The 19,516-nt window shown below is 27.8% G+C and overlaps 8 protein-coding genes across 8 annotated transcripts; 5 read left to right on the top strand and 3 right to left on the bottom strand. All coding sequences in view use genetic code 12, as the record gives it.

Annotated features, from left to right (window-relative positions):
- Positions 1-358: 358 nt before the first annotated feature.
- On the top strand, positions 359-3,475 carry KGF54_000399 (uncharacterized protein; the record flags this gene model as incomplete). The annotated part of the gene is made up of 1 exon (XM_051764638.1): positions 359-3,475. The coding sequence occupies one exon, from the start codon at positions 359-361 to the stop codon at positions 3,473-3,475; it is 3,117 nt and encodes a 1,038-aa protein (XP_051622390.1).
- Positions 3,476-3,695: 220 nt separating this feature from the next.
- Positions 3,696-5,453, bottom strand: KGF54_000398 (CAN1; the record flags this gene model as incomplete). Its single annotated transcript, XM_051764627.1, has 1 exon — positions 3,696-5,453. One exon carries the CDS (start codon positions 5,451-5,453, stop codon positions 3,696-3,698), a length of 1,758 nt encoding a protein of 585 aa, XP_051622389.1.
- A 2,174-nt stretch (positions 5,454-7,627) lies between these two features.
- TOP1 (DNA topoisomerase 1) lies at positions 7,628-9,991 on the top strand (the record flags this gene model as incomplete). Its single annotated transcript, XM_051764616.1, has 1 exon — positions 7,628-9,991. The coding sequence occupies one exon, from the start codon at positions 7,628-7,630 to the stop codon at positions 9,989-9,991; it is 2,364 nt and encodes a 787-aa protein (XP_051622388.1).
- A 766-nt stretch (positions 9,992-10,757) lies between these two features.
- On the top strand, positions 10,758-11,510 carry KGF54_000396 (pheromone-regulated protein; the record flags this gene model as incomplete). The annotated part of the gene is made up of 1 exon (XM_051764605.1): positions 10,758-11,510. One exon carries the CDS (start codon positions 10,758-10,760, stop codon positions 11,508-11,510), a length of 753 nt encoding a protein of 250 aa, XP_051622387.1.
- A 367-nt stretch (positions 11,511-11,877) lies between these two features.
- KGF54_000395 (uncharacterized protein) lies at positions 11,878-12,576 on the top strand (the record flags this gene model as incomplete). The annotated part of the gene is made up of 1 exon (XM_051764594.1): positions 11,878-12,576. One exon carries the CDS (start codon positions 11,878-11,880, stop codon positions 12,574-12,576), a length of 699 nt encoding a protein of 232 aa, XP_051622386.1.
- A 123-nt stretch (positions 12,577-12,699) lies between these two features.
- KGF54_000394 (uncharacterized protein) lies at positions 12,700-13,158 on the bottom strand (the record flags this gene model as incomplete). Its single annotated transcript, XM_051764583.1, has 1 exon — positions 12,700-13,158. One exon carries the CDS (start codon positions 13,156-13,158, stop codon positions 12,700-12,702), a length of 459 nt encoding a protein of 152 aa, XP_051622385.1.
- Positions 13,159-14,812: 1,654 nt separating this feature from the next.
- KGF54_000393 (uncharacterized protein) lies at positions 14,813-17,479 on the top strand (the record flags this gene model as incomplete). Its single annotated transcript, XM_051764572.1, has 1 exon — positions 14,813-17,479. The coding sequence occupies one exon, from the start codon at positions 14,813-14,815 to the stop codon at positions 17,477-17,479; it is 2,667 nt and encodes an 888-aa protein (XP_051622384.1).
- An 86-nt stretch (positions 17,480-17,565) lies between these two features.
- Positions 17,566-18,315, bottom strand: CTR1 (high-affinity Cu transporter; the record flags this gene model as incomplete). Its single annotated transcript, XM_051764561.1, has 1 exon — positions 17,566-18,315. One exon carries the CDS (start codon positions 18,313-18,315, stop codon positions 17,566-17,568), a length of 750 nt encoding a protein of 249 aa, XP_051622383.1.
- Between the last annotated feature and the right edge of the window lie 1,201 nt (positions 18,316-19,516).

The raw sequence follows: 19,516 nt of genomic DNA, 5'->3' as shown, positions 1-19,516 counted from the left end.
ATTGATCTAACATCATTGAAAGAGATAAGTTTTACCCAAAAAGTCTAATGTCTAAACCATACTCCATGTTTTAATTTTACTCTGTTAAACTTGATACATTCAAAACAATGGTTGGGGATTATTTTATGCACTCGATTTAAAATTGGTAAGTTTTGAAGAATTGTAATCTTGAATTTTGATTTTCCCCGTTTTTTTTGAAACACATAATATTTTTTACATTCCCAAATTAAAAATTTTAAGATATACAAAGTAATTTACACACCAAATCATTTGCTTTATAACTCAGTGAAGTGTATCCGTATTTTAATATAATCATCTTTTAGTTCAATTCAAATCAATCTTTTTTTTCATTTAACTGATGGTGAAAATCAAAAACTTTATTACACAAGGTGGGGGTTCAATCAAAAATGCCATTCAAGATGGAACATCAACTAATCCTATTATCATTGATGATGAAGAAAATACTACAAAAACTATTGAAGATGATGATACTATTGAAATAGTCCAAGATACAACTCATTCAGGTTGGACTGGCGCTAACAAAAGAAAAAGATTAAGAAAACCCAAATCAGTCAATACAAACATAATCAATACAACTACTACTAATCCCTTTGGTGTATTAGATGATGAAACAAAAGATGAAGATTATGTTACAGATAGTGACAGTGAAGAAGAAAGAATTAGTGGTAAAAAAATAATCAATTATCCGAAATTTAAAAAAGTTAAAACAAATTCAAATCCAAATATTTTATCACTTGGAATTAATACAGCAGTTCAAAAAAAACAAAACACTTTATCTGCTGCTCGTACCTTAGTTTTAAATAATAATTATAATTCTTCAAATGAAGAATTAGTTTCTGCTTCTGCAATTGATGATAAAGAAAATATTTCACAATTAGATAAATTGAAACCAGCAAAACCAATATCCAACAAATTGAACAAAAAAGATAAGAAAAAGATCATTCTTTCAATTGATGAAGATGAAAATGTTTTACAACCGAATGAAATAAACTCAACCACTTCTAAAACCAGAAATGTTTCAAAATTAAACAAAATGTTAGCCCAACAATTACCATTTTCAATCCATGAAGACACAAATGATTCAAAATCTGAAAAAGATTATACAAAACTCAGAAATTTAGTTGTCAAAAAGGAACCAAGAATACCAGGACAATATAAAATGAAAAATTTCAAGTTCCCCACTTTTAAAAACTCAAAACCAAATAGTGATGATACACCTTCATATTCAATATTTAATAAGAATTGTGGAAGATCAAGTAACCCCAAGTTGAATTTTTTATTTACAGGATTATCATTTATTCATGAAACAACAGACAACAACTTATTGCAACTATTAAAAAATTCAAATGATGCTGATGATGTTCAAATCATTAGATCCAAGAATGGATCGACAACATTAGCTTTAAATCAAAAAAAATTACCACCTTATGAATTAACTGATTCTTTAATAATTTCACAACAATTTGATAATGACAACTTTACTCCATTTTCTGATCAAGTTTATATTAATACCAATTCGTCCAATGAGAATTTATTCACAAATAAAATAAATTTTGATCAATTACCATTAAATACAAGAATTGCTGATGTTTCAATTAATTTTAAACAAATTGAAAATTCTATTATGAATAATGATACTTTAGCTGGTAAAAAAATCAAGTTGATTAGTTTATATCTACCAGCAAACAATGCATGTTTAAGGACTCAAATTATAACAAAACTTAATGAATGTATTAAAGGTTTACCATATATCATAATTGGAACAGATGCTAATTCAGGTAAAACTATAGAAGGTACCATCACCTCAACTGATCAAAATACCACCGTCCAGATAAACAAATTACTTGAAGACAATGACATGGTGGATTTATTTGAACAATCATATAACAAGAATTACTTCACAAATTACCATCGTATATCACATAAGTGTTTGGATCACCTTTACATTACAAAAAACCTCCTTCCTTTTTTCACAGAAAATTGCCTAAAATTTGATAAAATCTCCACTCATGCTATAGGTGAACATAAAATGTCATTAATCAAAAATTTGGAAGAATATGAGGATCAATCAACTGATTATGATTTAATTAACTTTTTCATACAAATGAATAATGATTTTAGGTTAAGTAAAAATGGAAATTATGAAAAGAATATTGATAATGGTATTGAAATTGATAACGTTGGAGATGTTGATGTTGATGAAGAAGAAGAAGAAGAAGAGGAAGAGGAAGAGGAAGAAGAGGAAGATGATGAACTGAAATTTAGTTTTTCCAATGCAACACAAAGAAGCAAAAAATACAATAAATTGCAAGATTATTTGATAAAAGCAAATACTTTAAAAGCTAATCAATTTAAATCTAAACTACTTACTCAACTTAATAATAAATATGAAACCGTCAAACTTATCCCACAGGACAAATTTATTTCAGGTGTTGATGCTTTGCTAGTTAGTTTCATCAATCAAAATTTGAAAATTGTGGAAAGTGTTATTATCCAATGGCAAAAAATATTAAATATTTTCCCCCAATGGACCAGGAGACAAATGATGAGAGCTTATCAATCTCTCGAAGCAAATAAGGTCATTAAGTTTTCAGAAGCTACAAAAAAGTTTGAATTTACAAATTTCATTAAACAAAAAATTCATTATGATGTTGAATTTACTAAAAATTTTTTAAACCACTACAAGGAGGTAGAAAATCTGTTAAATAAATGGGATATATTAGTTTTAAAAGATGAGTATAGCCAATACAGCAAATTGCAACTTAGAAATTTTTACAATTACATCAGAGAAAAAAACGGGATAGCAGATGATGGTAAATTGACAGATTCATTCAAAGATCTCATCCAGGAAAGGGAAAAAAGTAAAGAGTTAATAAAAAACAGAAGACTTGCAGAAGAAATGAAGGTACAAAAGATGATAAATTTTGCTAATCAAACAATTCCCGGGAAATTTTCTAGTCGTGTTGAAGGAAGATATTCTCCTGAACTATTGCAAATCATATTAAAATTTGCTAATCATCCATTATTTCAAGTTAAAAAAACTAATGGTATCATTAAACGTAGATGGGCTGTTGTTGCCTTTTTTTTTCCAGGAGAAACTAGAAAATCATTATCTACTATGTTTGAAAGCTGGCAAATAAGTGGTATCTTGAGTAAGGATGAAGATGGAACTTTCATATATCAACCAGAGAAAGAAAGATTAATTTGGTGGACAACAGCTGAAGAAATACATCTTTTAGAAGTAGCTAAGCAAGTCGATGAAGAATTAGAAAATTTAAGTTTTGCTCAACGTGCTGAATTAAGAAATAAAATAAGTGATAAGTCTGCTGGTCTTAAATTCAATTTGGTGGCAGCTAGATTTGAAGGGAGAGCTCCTACTGCTTGCCAAGCGAAATATAAAGAATTAAAGAGATTAATGAAAATGGAACTGGCAATTGAAGAGATTAATGACTAGCATAATTTCAAAGTATAAGTAAATGCAAACGAAAATCGATCTTGTTTTATATGTAAAAATATTCTCTTACATTGTAGTATATCCTGCCTGTTATAAACTATGTTATGCATGGTAAAAAAGCTTTAGATTTATGAACTATAGTCTTCAAGCTGTTATTCGCATGAGAGATTATGACGTCTATAACATTTAAAATGTTTATATTCATGTATAAAAGTACTATTTACGCAACAAAATCCCAAAATTTTTCCCATAAATTAGATGGTGGTTTATATTCATATTCCAATTCATCAATTTCTCTGACTCCTGTATCAATATCACAATCATCTAATGGAATCAAATAATCACCCCATTTAGTACTAAACCCATGAAAGTAAATTTGAAAGCCAATCCATAATACCACGAATAAAATAACTGAAATATATGCAGTAAAAAAATCAGTAACACTAAAACTATTGACGAATGAAGCATATCCTTGAATAAGTGTAATCAAAAAAATAAAAAAACATGCATAAATAGCAGCATAAGGCATTAACGATGCTTTGTATGGTAATGAATCTCTGCTAATACCTCTACTTTTCAAAACTTTTATGAATCTAATATGTGTTACTGAAATAAAACCCCAACATATTAATCCTGCAGCTGCTGTAATATTCAATAACCAATTAAAAGCATTTTGACCATTTTTTGAAACTGCTAAATAACCCAAAGCACCAAAAGCAGCTGTTATTATAACTGATATAAAAGGTACACCTCCACGATTAACTTTCATAAAAAATTTTGGTCCTACCCCTGCTTCAGCTAAACCATAAAGAATTCTTGAACCAACATAAACATTTGAATTAGCAGCTGATATAATAGTAGTTAAAATAACAGCATTGAAAATATGAGGTAATACATTAGTTCCAGAATTAATCATGGCAACAATAAATGGTGAATTTGAAGTGTATGATCCACCACTTAATCTAGGATCATTATATGGAACTAACAAACCCATAAAGAACATACTCAAAACATAAAATATTAATACTCTAAACAATACCTTTCTGATAGCACTTGGCACAGCTCTTCTTGGATTATCAGCTTCTCCAGCAGTGATACCTACTAATTCTGTTCCTTGAAAAGTAAAAGCAGCACTAATTAAAGATGACACCCATCCTAAAAATCTTGATGTTCCTACATCAGAAACCATATCTGAGGGACCCCAACCATAACCGTTCCTCCAATATCTGAAACCAACAGGACCTTGCTTTCCAGCACCACATACCATACAAAGCGCATAAATAATCCATCCGAAAACTGCGATTACTTTAATTGAAGCTATCCAAAATTCAAATTCTCCATAAAATTTAACTGGGAAAAAATTGAAAATAGGAATGATAACAAAAAAAATTGATATCCAAGCTGCCAAAGGAACTGCGTCTGTCCAAAATTCAATGACTTCTCCAACAACTGAGAGCTCTAACGCGTAGGTCAACAGCCAGGAGAACCAGTAGAGATAGCCTAACGCAGAAGCATTAGACTTGCTTATCCATCTTGCAGCAAATTGTGTAAACGAAGATGAAAGGGGCGCATACGTAGCCATTTCACCAAGCGAAGCAGTGACACTCCAAGCTATGGTTGTAAAAAATACAAAGGATATCAAACTTAGTATTGGTCCTGAAGTACTAATCATATTTCCAGTACTAATGAACAAACCAGTTCCAATTGTTCCTCCCAAAGTAATCATTGAGATATGTCTACTCTTCAAACCTCTTTGCACCTTCTCTTGTTCAAAATTTGATAAATTCTCATCAATATCAGCATTTGATACAAAGTCAGTTTGTTTTTCTTTATTTTCATATTTCAATGAATTAATAGGATTTATAGTTTGAAAATGTGATGTTTGTGGTGTTGCTGTTGATGAAAAGTTATTACTACCTTCTCCATTTAGTACTTTTTCATTTGTTGGTATACTATCTTTATTTGGATATTCACTCATTTTAATGGAAATTTTGGAAATGAAGCAAGAATCAACAATATTTTTAAAAAAATTAATTTGAAAGAAGATATTGAGCGGCTATTATATGAATTGCAAAATTATATTGATAAAAAACTTGGTAGCATGTTTGAAGTAATTTTGACAAGAAAAAAAGAAATTTTCTTACTGCCTGGCATATTTGTGTAACTTAATCACACATATAATATTCAATTTATTTAATTTTATAATTTAAATATTATAATTAGGGATAAGGGGACCAAGTTAAAGATTCATGTCATTTGACTTATATTTAATTTCTATTTGTATACTGTAATTTTCTATCAAATTTTTGATGGATGATCCGATTGTAATTTTATGTGTACCAGGTTAAATGAGCAATTATAACAAACTTAACCACAATAAGCTTATATTTTATACGTTACAAGTTGTTTGAATAATAGATGAATCAAGTTAACACCCCACAAGAAGTTGTAATTGAAGTGAAACATTAATCGATAAGAAGATAATATAGTGTTTAGATCAAACTTTTAATAAATCTAAGGCATTTAATCTATTTTAGTGAAGAGAGGCATCTCATCGCGAATTAAATAAGTTTAAATTTAAATGCCACTTAAATTTTCAATTAATTCATTAATTAATAAGAAAATATATTAATAATTTTTTACAATTGCCGTCATTTCAAGATTTTTTAGTTCTTTTCTTTATTTCTTTTTACTTTTCTTAGTTTATTTAAATTTGCCTTACTGTTACAACTTAAATACTATAATTTAATTAGCTTTTGATTTAGTTGTTGAACTTAAGTATGATCTAATCTTATAGGTTAGTAACCTTCAGATATTTGTAAAGATTATATTTCTTTCAATCTATAACCATATATATCATGTTACAGTAGCAGATCAATTTAAATTTGATAAGCTAAATGCCTAGCCTTAATTTGTGGATCATAACCTGGGATTCATAAGTATTATTTCAAAGTAATACTTTTTTTTCGCTTGTTCCAATTATGATTTTACATTTTCAATATACATTTTTCGACAATAATCAAGGACAATAAGCGATGGGTTAATTGTTGTCCATGACCAGCCAGGAACTATCTATAATATTCTTCACAAAACTTGCACTAACTAGATCTTACTTTGTAGATTTCCAAGCAATTGATGAAAAATCAGAATGACACTACATTGCAATTAGACATATGCATCAAGGTACAGATATAATATTTTGGATCTTGATCTACTATACTATAATATAACCGTAAAATTTTGTTCAAGACCTCGAGTTACGGTTTATTGTCACATTTCCCATAATTTTTGACAGCTATTTTGAAACTACCTTCTATTAATATTTGCCTAATTATTTATGGGACTTTTGCAACACTTTAATATTTTGAACGAAGTTCTATTCATGAATTCTAGAATTTGCAGAAAAAATCACTTCCTCTGATTGAATATATGTTTGAGTTGGCTTCTATCACTCGGAATTAGAGTTTATAGCGAAGTGGCAAGTCAAATGAAGATACATTTCAATATTATTTATATATGGCAGTCAATCAATCACATTAAATGTTCCAGGCTTTTGTACATCTCATGACTGAGTTTGACTATAAACACTATAAGCAAGTCAAGTTAAAAATAGTATCTTTAAACTTAAGATTTATTTGTGTTAAGTCAATGTAGTTTATGGTCTTGTAGCTAATTAAACAGAAAGTGAGAAGAAAAAGTAAAACACATATGATGATTATTTATACTTTCAACTTGAAACAAATCATTATACATGTCAGTAAGAAATAACTAATTCAGGAAATTGTGTATCAAACCTATTATTAAACCAAGTTCTTATCGTTCTTGATTCAAATAAACAATCCGAATAAAAATGCATTTGTTGAAACTCTTAAATCTTTCTCGTAAATACAAAACTAAATCTGAAATACAATAATTAATAAATTTTAGAGAGAGAAAAAATAATACACGTTAAATTTTTATAATATACAAGAATCTTTTTTACAACCATCAATTTATTCATTTTACAATTAACAACAATTGAAAATTTATATTATTTGAATAATTACATATTTATTACTTATTACTCTACAGAATCAATCAAAGAGTCTACCACAACATTCATTTTTAATTTCAAGAGAAGCTTATTCACCAAAATAATTTAAAACTTCAATCATGAGTTCTTCAGATTCAGAAGAAGAATTGTCATTATCACAATTACAATCATCAAAATCTTCGAGGGAATCGAACTCACCATCAACTACTCCAACTACAAATGACTCAGATGATTCAGATGAAGATACCCCATTAAATCAATCAACTAAAAGGAAAAAAAATTCAATTGATTCAGATGAAGAATATGATGATGATGTACCATTATCCAAAAAGGCAAAAACTAATGGATCAGCAATTAAAAAAGAATCAAAATCAAAACCAAAACCAAAATCAAAAAAGGAATCATCATCTAAAGTAACAAAACCTAAAAAGGAAGTAAAACCAAAGAAGGAATCAAAAATTAAGAAGGAAACTAAACCTAAGAAAGAAGTTAAACCAAAGAAAGAGAAAACACCAGCAACAGATAGGGACACAGCGGAAGGGGAAGATGAAGAAGAAGATGAAGGATATAAATGGTGGGAAGCACAAGATGAACATGATGGAGAAATTAAATGGACTTCACTAGAGCACAATGGTGTTATGTTTCCACCAGCTTATGAACCATTACCTTCTTATGTGAAATTATATTATGATGGAAAACCAGTAAATTTACCATTGGAAGCAGAAGAAGTAGCTGGATTTTATGGTGCAATGATTGAAACTGATCATGCTAAAAACCCAGTTTTCCAAAAGAATTTCTTTCAAGATTTTAAACAAGTTATTAAAGAATGTGGAGGATTAGGTGAAATAAAAATTACAAATTTTGAGAAATTAGATTTTACTAAAATGCATTCATATTTTGAAAAACAAAGAGATGAGAAAAAAGCAATGTCAAAAGATGAAAAGAAAAGAATCAAAGAAGAAAAAGAAAGAATTGAAGAACCTTTCAAGACTTGTTTATTAAATGGTAGAAAAGAATTAGTTGGAAATTTTAGAATTGAACCTCCTGGATTATTTAGAGGTCGTGGTGCACATCCTAAAACAGGTAAATTAAAAAGAAGAGTATTACCAGAACAAGTTACATTAAATTTAAGTGCAAATGTACCTGTACCATCACCACCAGAAGGTCATAAATGGGCTGAAGTAAGACATGATAATGAAGTTACTTGGTTAGCTATGTGGAAAGAAAATATTGCAGATTCTTTTAAATATGTTAGATTTGCAGCAAATTCATCAATTAAAGGTCAATCAGATTTTAAAAAATTTGAAACTGCAAGACAATTAAGACATCATGTTGATGCTATTAGAAAAGATTATACTAAAATGTTAAAATCAGAAAAAATGCAGGATCGTCAAATGGCAACTGCAATGTATTTAATTGATGTTTATGCTTTAAGAGCTGGTGGTGAAAAGGGGGATGATGAAGCTGATACAGTTGGTTGTTGTTCATTAAGATTTGAACATATAACTTTGAAAAAACCAAATAAAGTTATATTTGATTTCTTAGGTAAAGATTCAATAAGATTTTATCAAGAAGTTGAAGTTACAGATCAAGTTTTCAAAAATTTAAGAATTTTTAAAAAATCCCCCAAACAACCAGGTGATGATTTATTTGATCGAATTAATCCATCAATGGTCAATAAACAATTACAAAATTATATGAAAGGATTAACTGCAAAAGTATTTCGTACTTATAATGCTTCCAAAACAATGCAAGATCAATTAGATTTAATTACGAACGAAGGTACCGTAGCTGAAAAAGTAGTTAAATTTAATGCAGCAAATAGAACAGTTGCTATATTATGTAATCATCAACGTACAGTTAGTAAAACTCATGGAAATACAATACAAAAGATTAATGATAAATTAAAAGAATTTTTATGGCAAAAAATAAGATTGAAAAAAATGATTATACAATTAGAACCAAAATTAAAAAAGAAAGATCCAAAATATTTTGAAGAAATCGATGATTTAACAAAAGAAGATATTCAATTAATTCATGAATCAATAATTGAAAGACAAAAAGAACAAGCATTAAAAAAATTAGAAAGAGATAATGAAAAATTAAAAATTGAAAAAAAACCATTATTAAAAAAAACAGATATAAAAGATAAATTAGATAAAATTGAGGAATTATCAAAAGAATATAAAAAAGAATTAAAAACTGGAAAATTTGAAATTTCATCAAAAATAACAATTGATAAATTAAAAACTCAAATAGAAACAATAGAAAATAGAATAATATCAACAAATTTATCCCTAAAAGATAAAGAAGATAATTCAGAAGTTTCTTTAGGTACATCAAAAATGAATTATATAGATCCAAGATTAACTGTTATGTTTTCTAAAAAATTTGATGTTCCAATTGAAAAATTATTTACAAAAACTTTAAGAGATAAATTTAAATGGGCTATTGAATCTGTTGATGAAAATTGGAGATTCTAAATGATGAAATGAATTGAAATGAAAAAAATTAAATAACTAACATATTTATAATTATACTATATTATTTATTAAATTATTAAATTCTAATAAAATTTTAATAAAATATTTATAAACTTGTTTAATTGATTTCTATTTCTTTGCCGTACGCTCAAACCATCTGCTTTTTTACTTTCAGAGTTATAGTTGCTACTCTTTCTTAATACAAGTTAAGATCTCCTTTGAAATAAAATGCATGTTATAACCCAATAACAAAACACGTTAATATTAATATATTAAGACGCGTTTATAAAGAAAACTAATTAATATGTAAGATTTATTAATTAGTATCATAACAAAAAAATCAAATTACACAAACCTTTAACTTGAAACCTTCTATTTTGAAAATCTTAGATTTAATAATTTGAAATTTATCTACTAAATGCACAATAAATTAATACTTATAAACAATTTAGGATTTATGTCAAGTCTTAATTCGTGTTTTTTTAGAACAATAGATACAAACATTATCTATTCTACATCGAATCGATGGTACAAAAAGTTAGAACAATAATATTAACAACACGTCTTAAAGTTTCCCGTAAATTTCAATTTAATTATAGACCCTAAAATGATAATGATTAGGACTATATTATTAAACTATAATCTTCTATTGATCGTCATTGAAGTAATTTTTTAACTTTAAAACTGCTCAAGTATATTTCTGTTACATCATTAAATTTTTAGATTCGAAATGAATCATTTACATCATCATCATCATCATCATCAAATGTCCACCATACTATCTTCATATATTAAAAGAGATGATTCACCCACAACTACAACTTCAATGCCTTCATTACCTAGATTATCATCAGAGCCAAGTTTATCAATAACATCTATACCGAAGAATCAAATAAATCCTTATATAAATGTATCTAACTTGCCACTGAATTTAGTATTTATAATAGTAGGGTCAATATTAGGAGCAATATCATTAGGAATAATACTATATCGAATAATAACTCATTATATCTATTCATCGAAAGCACAATTGGAAAAAGAGATTTATTATTCAACAAATACATTTAATAATTTTAATGAATTATCATCAAATTATTCATTTCCTATAAGATCAAGAACTACATCATTTATAGATTCTTCATCAACAAGTTCACAACAAGGTAAATCATTACAATCTCATTTATTAAGTGATAAACAACAATTTAGAAAATCAATGTTTTTAAATCCAAGTTTAGAATATAAATCATTACAATTAAACAATAATACGTCATCAATATATTTACAAAATAATAATTCATCAGTTGGACTGTTGTTCAAACCATTAGGTCCATTAGGTCCATATTTAGATTCAAATACAATAACATCAGTTGGAGAAAGTGATTTAAATCAATCCAGTATTGGTAATGGAAATTCAAGTGTTCAGACTACATTAAGACCTCCCTCTTTATACCTTGAAGATTTATTAAGTAGATCTGGTTCATTTAATCTTCATAATGATAATCCCAATGCAAAGATGTGATATTTAATAGAATTGCATTAATTAGTAATTAATAAACTGAAAATAATAGAAGTACTAGTATTTATAAAAAAGAAGTATTTTAATTTGACGTAATTTAATGTTTGAAATTGAAATATTATAACTTTATTTTTCAAAGATAAGATCGGAATTTAATTTCTATTTTACTCCCCACTTTTTAACTTTACTTAACAATTGAGAAATCGACGCTACCAACTACATTGCAATTATAAATTTAATATTTAAGAAATTTCACATTCATCCTCTAGTATTACAATAATTAATTTTCTCAACGACTTAAAATTAATCAAGTTCATCAATTGTTTAATAAAATTATCTAATCAATTGACTTAAACTATTTAAATTAAAAATGTTTAAACAATCAATTAAATCCGTATATCAAATAAATAAAAGATGCTTATCAAATACTGCTAAAAGATATGCAAAAGGAGATCAATCAACAATTGATTCTTTTAGATTACCATCACAAACATCAATAAATGAATGGGAATTTAAATATGATTTTATTCCTAAAACTTCAGAACCAAAAGTTCCACCTATTTCTAAAGAAGCAGTTAAACAAGATATAGCACAAGAAAAAGTTAAAAAAGTAGAAAGAGAATTATTTAATAAAGAATCAAATTCAAGTATAAAAGTTGAAGCAAATAATGCAGCTGTATTACATGGTGGTGAACATGTTGGTGCAGAACCTGAATATCATGAAGATAAAGGTAGTAGTCCAATTGATTCATCTTTAAATACTACAAAAGTTAAGAAATCAAAAAAATCTCAAAATCATGATCAATATTTACAATCTTCAATAAATCCAAATATTAACAATGCAAATGTAATAAATTTAGGTGAAAATGAAATTGATCATAAAACTGAAAAAGTTGATAAACAATCTCCAATTGTTGAAGATATTGAACATGATAATTTACATAATGAAGGTCAATCACAATCAACTGAAAATTCTAATACTGGAATTTATGGAATATTAGCTTTATTAGGTTTAGGTGGTGGTGGTTATTGGTATTATTCATCAACTACTAAATCATCAAAGAAATAAATAGACTTTAAGTTGTTATTTAGTTGTTTTGTTTTTTAATAAATAAATTTTGATTAGTTTATAAATAATATAATTTTAATTTTACTATTAACATGAAACCTATATAAATATAATTTTTATTTCTTAATATTGTCTTGAAGCTTCTTGACAAGCTTTTAATTGTTGTAAATAATAACCACAAGTTTGCATATTACCATCATTTTCTTCTAAACATCTAGTAAAATTTCTTGCATCAACATCACATTGTCTTGTTTGTTCTTGTTGACCAACATATGATTGTTGTTGTTGATATTGAGTTAAATCTTGTTGTTGATGTTGTTGTTCTACTGGAGCTTCGGATCTACCACCAAACATTCCAGTTATACCAGCACCTAAAGTATGACCAATAGTTGAACCTACTGCAACACCAGCAGCTGTTGATGCCATTTGTCCAAATAATCCTGGTTGTCTTTGTTGTGTTTGTGGATGAGCTGCTGGATATGACGAATGATGTTGTTGACCATATGATGATGGTGCTGCTGCTGTATGTGCTGATCTTGTTTGTTGTCTTGGAGCTGGAGCTGATCTTCTTTGTCTAGGCATTGTTAATTGTCGTTATGTATAGTTGTTTTTAATGATTTTATAAATAGTACTTGATTTAATATTTTTATATCAATATGTATTTATAAATAAATTTTTTTTAGTGGCGAACGTGCTAGAAATTACAAATTTGAGTTTTATTACACACTATATTATTATTAAACCGAAATTAAGACATTGAATTAAGTTAACTAACCATTTTGAATGATCAATGAATTAAAAATAGGGTTTAATTAGAAAAGATGTTGATCTTTAATTCATTCAATTGTTTAAGGGAATTTTGAAGTTGAAGTCAATAATTTTTTATTTTTGGTAATCTCTATGAATAATTTGAGATTTGAATTTATGCATATAAAAAAGCGCCTATAGATCGTTAGACTTTTTTTTCAAAATTCAAAGTTATTCAATCCTATATTCATATAATTATGTTCGTAATGATGTTCCTTTCTATTGGATTATATTCGTACTTTGAGAGAGACCAAATTGATTTTGATACCCGAGGACAATTAGACTTTGGTGTAACGAAATAGTGTATTCAAAATTTCATCTCTTTTACTAGTTGCAATCGTGAACTGATAATAGAATCGTAAATTTAGAATTTATTCTATATCATACAATTGTACGTATATTGTTAACTATTAAGTGAAGACTACCTACTTGACTAGCTTCTAAGATTTTCTGGTGTTAGACAATAATTTTCCCAAAAATTGTAAAACTATTCAATAGATATATTTCTTTTCTGAAAAGTTTTTTAAAGTGAATAGTTTATAGTGACTTTTTATTGGGATTACTACTTTTTAAAATTTTCATTCTGTATTGTAATTGAAACATTTCGGATGAATAGGGATAATCCAAACTACTTGTAGATTTTAAATCGAGGTTATGGGAACTCTTAAGATTTTCCTACTTGCATTTTATGACTTGGAATTATGATCTTAGGGTTGGCTTTATACCATTTTAAAAATCAACGCTTGTAGTGTTGCAAAAAAATTTAATTTTGTAGAGACTTGCTCAATTTGAAGTGATCATTGAATACATACAAAATACTAATTAATCATCTACTTTACTGCTTCCAGGTATTTTGTACTTGAGATAAGGCACATTTATTAAATATTTATACTCGAAATTTTATTGAGATGTACCTTATCACGAAATCTGGGGTATTAATTGTTTCTCGTCCAATCAATTAAAATTTGAATGTAATCTAAATGTAACCTTTATGTATAAAAGGCGTACGAACTTCTAGGAATCGCCTTTATGGAAACAAAATAACGTCTAATAATTTTCTAGCTTTCTGGTCATTCTCTTTTCTCGAAGTAAAAGAACAATTTGTTCAACCGGATATTGCTACCCCAATTATGTTATGAACTTGAATTGTTTGAACTAGTTGCTACGCATTTACTCTGAGAAACGTACATTATTTGTACTACAGCCTCTCCAACTATTTCAAATCAACCTGAATATATACTAGTCGGGTCAATTGCAAAGAGATTGAGTTAATAGCAACAGTGAGTCCAGATTTGAGTCACTCGTTCTTTTTTTTTTTTGATCGTTCGACACTTGAAACGTTATCAAAAAAATTAAGTACGTAACGATTTTATTTAAATCACTCAATTATTGACAACCACTTTTTTAAATTCTCAAAGAATAACTCATAATGGATTACGAAGATAGATTGGCAACCGCCGAAAGATCAGAATCTCCTTCATTAGTTGGATCATCAATTAGATCTGCTGATGATTCTCCACATAGAAATTATATTCACCCTGAAAAATATAAATCCAAAAACACTAAAAGTAAATTAAGTAAATTGAATCCAGCAATTGCAGCCTCATTAGATGATTTAATTGGGGAAGGTGCTTTATTAAATTCTGAAGAGGATTTTGAAAAGTATTTAGATAGTGATGGTTCAGTTAAAACTGATGCTAAATATATATCGAAAGAAAATGAGGATCCAAAAAAGGAACAAGGATCAATTGAAAGAGCTAATGATTTAGAAGGCAAAGAACAACCAAAAAAGGAAGATTCTACCGAAGCCAAAATTACAAAACCAACATCAATTGATCTTCCAGAAACTCCTAAAAATGCAGCTTCTTCATTTTATAAACAAGAAGATTATTCAACTCCGGATTTGTCAGAATATCAAATTGATCAAGATATCAAAAGTCATCAAGATTTATTAAGTCATGTAAAGTCTTATGATCTCGAAAAACTACCAAGATCAACTTCTTCATTTAAAGAAGGTTCCAAAACTTCACCATATAAACCACAAACTCAAATGTCAGCTGCTCAACAACAAAGATCTGAAGGTCATATTCATACTCCAACTTTTTTCACTGATAGACCAAGATCAAGATCAAGATCAGCAAATCCATCATCAAGAGCTGGTGAACGTTCAAGTTCAAGATCATCAACTAATGCAAATAAAACAAAAACTCATTTAGCAAGAGGTGATTCATATAAAAACATTCATGGTGATGAACCGGAAAAATATGAACTACCACCTGAATTTTCAGCAGAAGATAAACAATTAGCTGAAGCAGAAGAAGATGATGATAGACGTTCTAGACAATCAAGACCGACAATGGGAGAATCTATAGCTATAGCAGAAGCTAAAAAAGCAGAACAAGAAGCAAAAGATAAGAATCCAGCATTTATAAGTGATTATGAATCGAATCCCGTCACACGTGACCCATCATTAGTAACAACTGGAGATTATACAAATTTTGAAGTTGATTCACCACATACTGAATTTGAACCATCAAATAATTTATATTCATCAAGATCTATCTCCTCTACAAATTATTTAAGATCTATCTCAAGATCAAGATCAAGGGCAAGACATCCAACACCAATGGATGAAAAAAATGATGCAAACGTTGATACTTTAGTTGAAGAAGGTGCATTAGTCACTGATGATCCTTATGCATCGATTGAACAATTGGATACAATGGTTGAAGAAGTCTTGCATGGTGATACTAATTCTAATTTTTTACCATTAACTGAAGAAGATGAAAGAAAAGATGATGAGAAAGAGAAATCCGTGCCGGAAATAAAAGAACCAAAAGAAAATGAGAAAAGTGTTTCAGAATCAAAATCAGCAAAATCTGAAATTTCTGAGCCAGTTTCAAAAACGTCACCACAAACAAAGTCAGAAACTTCCGAACCTGCAGATAATTCTTCTACCAAATCTACAGAAACTTATGAAAATTTAATCGATGAAGATGCAAAGAAAGCAAAATCCGATGGAAATGAAAAAGATGACGCTGATCCAGAACCATTAAAAGTAGAAGGTGCATTAACTAGTGATGATCCATATGAAAGAGTAGATGAAAGTGAATTAGAAAAAGAGGGTATAAGCACAGGAAATAAAGAAGCAAAAGAAGAAGCTAACGAAAAAATTGAAAAATCTGGAGAAAGTCCATTGAAGAAGGAGGAAAAACAAGAACCAACTAATAAAATACCAGATGAATCAGATAAATTAGAAAAACCAAGTGATAAACCAGTATTATTAGAAGGTGCTGATAATGCAGATGGACCAGAAGAATTAAATGAATTAGAAGAAGATGAAAAAGAAGGTGCAAAAGAAAATAAAGAAGAAGCCGAAGAAGAAAAAAAAGGTAAATTACCAAAAGATGAAGAAGCAGAATTAGAATCTGCTGAAAAAAATAAGTCAACATTAATTGAAGGTGGAGAAGAAGAAATTAAATCGGTTACGAAAGAAGATCATGAAACAAAAGAACCTGAAAATGTTAAAAAATTAGAACCAAATCAAGCATTAGTAGATCCTGAAGAAACTTTAATTCAATCATCTGGTGATGTTGATGGTCCAGCTGAATTAGAAAAACAAGAAAAAGAAGAAGCAGAAGGTGCAAAGCATATCAAGAAAGAAGCTAAACAAGAATCAGAAGGTAAAATTCCAAAAGATGAACAAGCTCAACAAGAATCAGCTGAAAAAAATGCTAAATCTACTACCACCACCACCACTAACGAAGATAATTTAGATGATTTAGATATATCACCAGAAGAAATTCGTAAACATCTTGAATCATTACCAATTTATTTATTTACATCATTAGCAGGAGGTATGCAAATTATGCCAAGAACAAATAGATTAGCAACAATTTTACAAGCCAATAATATAAAATTTGAATATAGAGATTTAGGTACAGATGAAGAAGCTAAAAAAATATGGAAAAGACAATCAAATGGTAAAACATTACCTGGTATTATAAGAGGTGATGAATTTATTGGTAATTGGCAAGAAATTGATGAAGCTAATGAAGAATATAGATTAAAAGAATTATTATATGAAAATTTATAGATTTCATAACAACAAAAAATTATGAATTGACTACTTCATTTTTTTATTAGTTATTAGTATATTAAAATTCTATGTACTCTTTTTCTTTAGCAACAAGTAAACATTTGTGGTTTTCTTTTAATTCTAAATCTTTCCATTAATCTTTCACTAACAAATCTTCCAACACCAGATCCAATAACAACAGCAAAGAAATAAACCAAGGTATAAGTCATAGCAGCCAACATCAAAGTATAAGCAAATAAATCAGGTATAATGCAAAGTATTAATCTTATAACATCTCTCATTATAGTACTTGCAGTTGATATATTTGATTTTTTAGAACATCTATTCTGGTTAGTGGTGGTTGATTCATGAGAATTTATTTCAGAATCATTTTCATCATGAGTTAAATTTTTATCTATACTTTCATCAGTTATAGTATTTTTATTTTGACCACTCAAAGGTAAAGTAGGAGAATGTCCAACAACTCCATTTTCAAATTCTTCATATTTTGAATTATTCCAAACAACTTCTTCTAAATAATTACGAATAAATTCTAGAAATCTTGCAAAAAATGCAGCAAAAAATAATAAAACAAATATACCAAATGCTCCACCACCATTATTTGCTGAAAGATTTTTAAATATAACTGGATAATCTTTATATTCTGTTGTAAACCACATATGCATTCCCATTTTCATACTACCATGATCCATCCCACTCATATCACTAGTATTATTTGAAGTAGCAGTAGTAGTTGCCATAATCATATCCATTGTTGAAGTCATTATCATTGATCCCATATCCATTGTTGAAGAACCAGAATCATCATGTCCTGCATGTCTTTTATAATTCATTTTGTAAAGGGAGAATATTTATTTTAGTTGTTATGCTAATTTAATTGATATGCTATAATCTAATGATCTAATATGAATGCAAAATTTAAGATCTAGGGAATTTTAAGACTTATTTATAAAATTTAAATTGAATAGACTGATGTTAATTTTGAATTGAAAAGAAACTTATTGAAGTCTAAAAGAAATATAATGAAATTTGCTCTAGTTATATTTGGTATAAAGAAACGAAAGTAATATGAGTAAGTTTTTATATAAATTGTTTCATAATTTGATTTCTATAATATAAATCTCATTCATATGAATATGATTTGATTAATTAATTCATTTTTTTGTAACTTCTATCTTAATTCTTTATTTGATAATTTAAAATTTGCTCAATAAAATATTTTTTATTATTGAGCATATTTCCAATGTATAAATTAAGTAAGTAGTGCGGCTTTGTTGATTGAAAAAATATAAATCAGAGTTCAAATTAGGCAGTTTTTATGAGGCTTTTGATTTTAGTGAATGCGCAAATTTTCACTTACTTTATTAAGTAAATAATACCGATTAATGGAGAAGTAATTTAATTAAAAATTTTATTGTAAATAACAATCAGATCTTTTTGATAAATGAGTGAGTAAATTTCGAATAACCAATTAGATATGAATTTACAACAGTGAGCAAATAGTAAAGACTAGCCGGTAAAATTGCAAATTATTCTGAGCAAAATTCTTGACAATTAAATTCAAAATTTTATCTTTAATTATCAATTTTAATTGATTTTTAAATTGGTTTGAACTTTGTGGTAATTTGTGACTTATGATTGCAAAATTTTGATTAATTTTGATTAACAAGATTGAGTCTGTTAATGGTGAAGTTTATACATTTACCTTCGGTTTAAAAAGTTTCCTATTCACAATATAACGCGAAAATTATTCAAGAAACACGCAAAAATAATCTGAAACATCTTGAACGTATGAAAATAAGTAAACAATTTATTAAATGGTACAAAATTTAAATTAAAACTCAGTGAAAAATAGAATAGCTAAAAAATATAAAATAAATTACAAAATATTAAAACAAATTTGAAAAAGTTAAAGTGAGGCAGCAGTATTAGATTAGTAAAAGTAAATAAATTCCGGACTTGAGAAAGCTTAATGAAAAATTTATAGTAAAAAAGTAGAAAGAGGCCATTGTAGAATGTTGATCGTTAACTAAG

Source organism: Candida jiufengensis (assembly GCF_024610255.1).
Source record: "Candida jiufengensis strain CBS 10846 chromosome Unknown scaffold8, whole genome shotgun sequence".
In the NCBI taxonomy this organism is placed as follows: Eukaryota; Fungi; Ascomycota; class Pichiomycetes; order Serinales; family Debaryomycetaceae; genus Lodderomyces; species Lodderomyces jiufengensis.
This window is presented reverse-complemented; position numbering and strand designations above follow the sequence as displayed.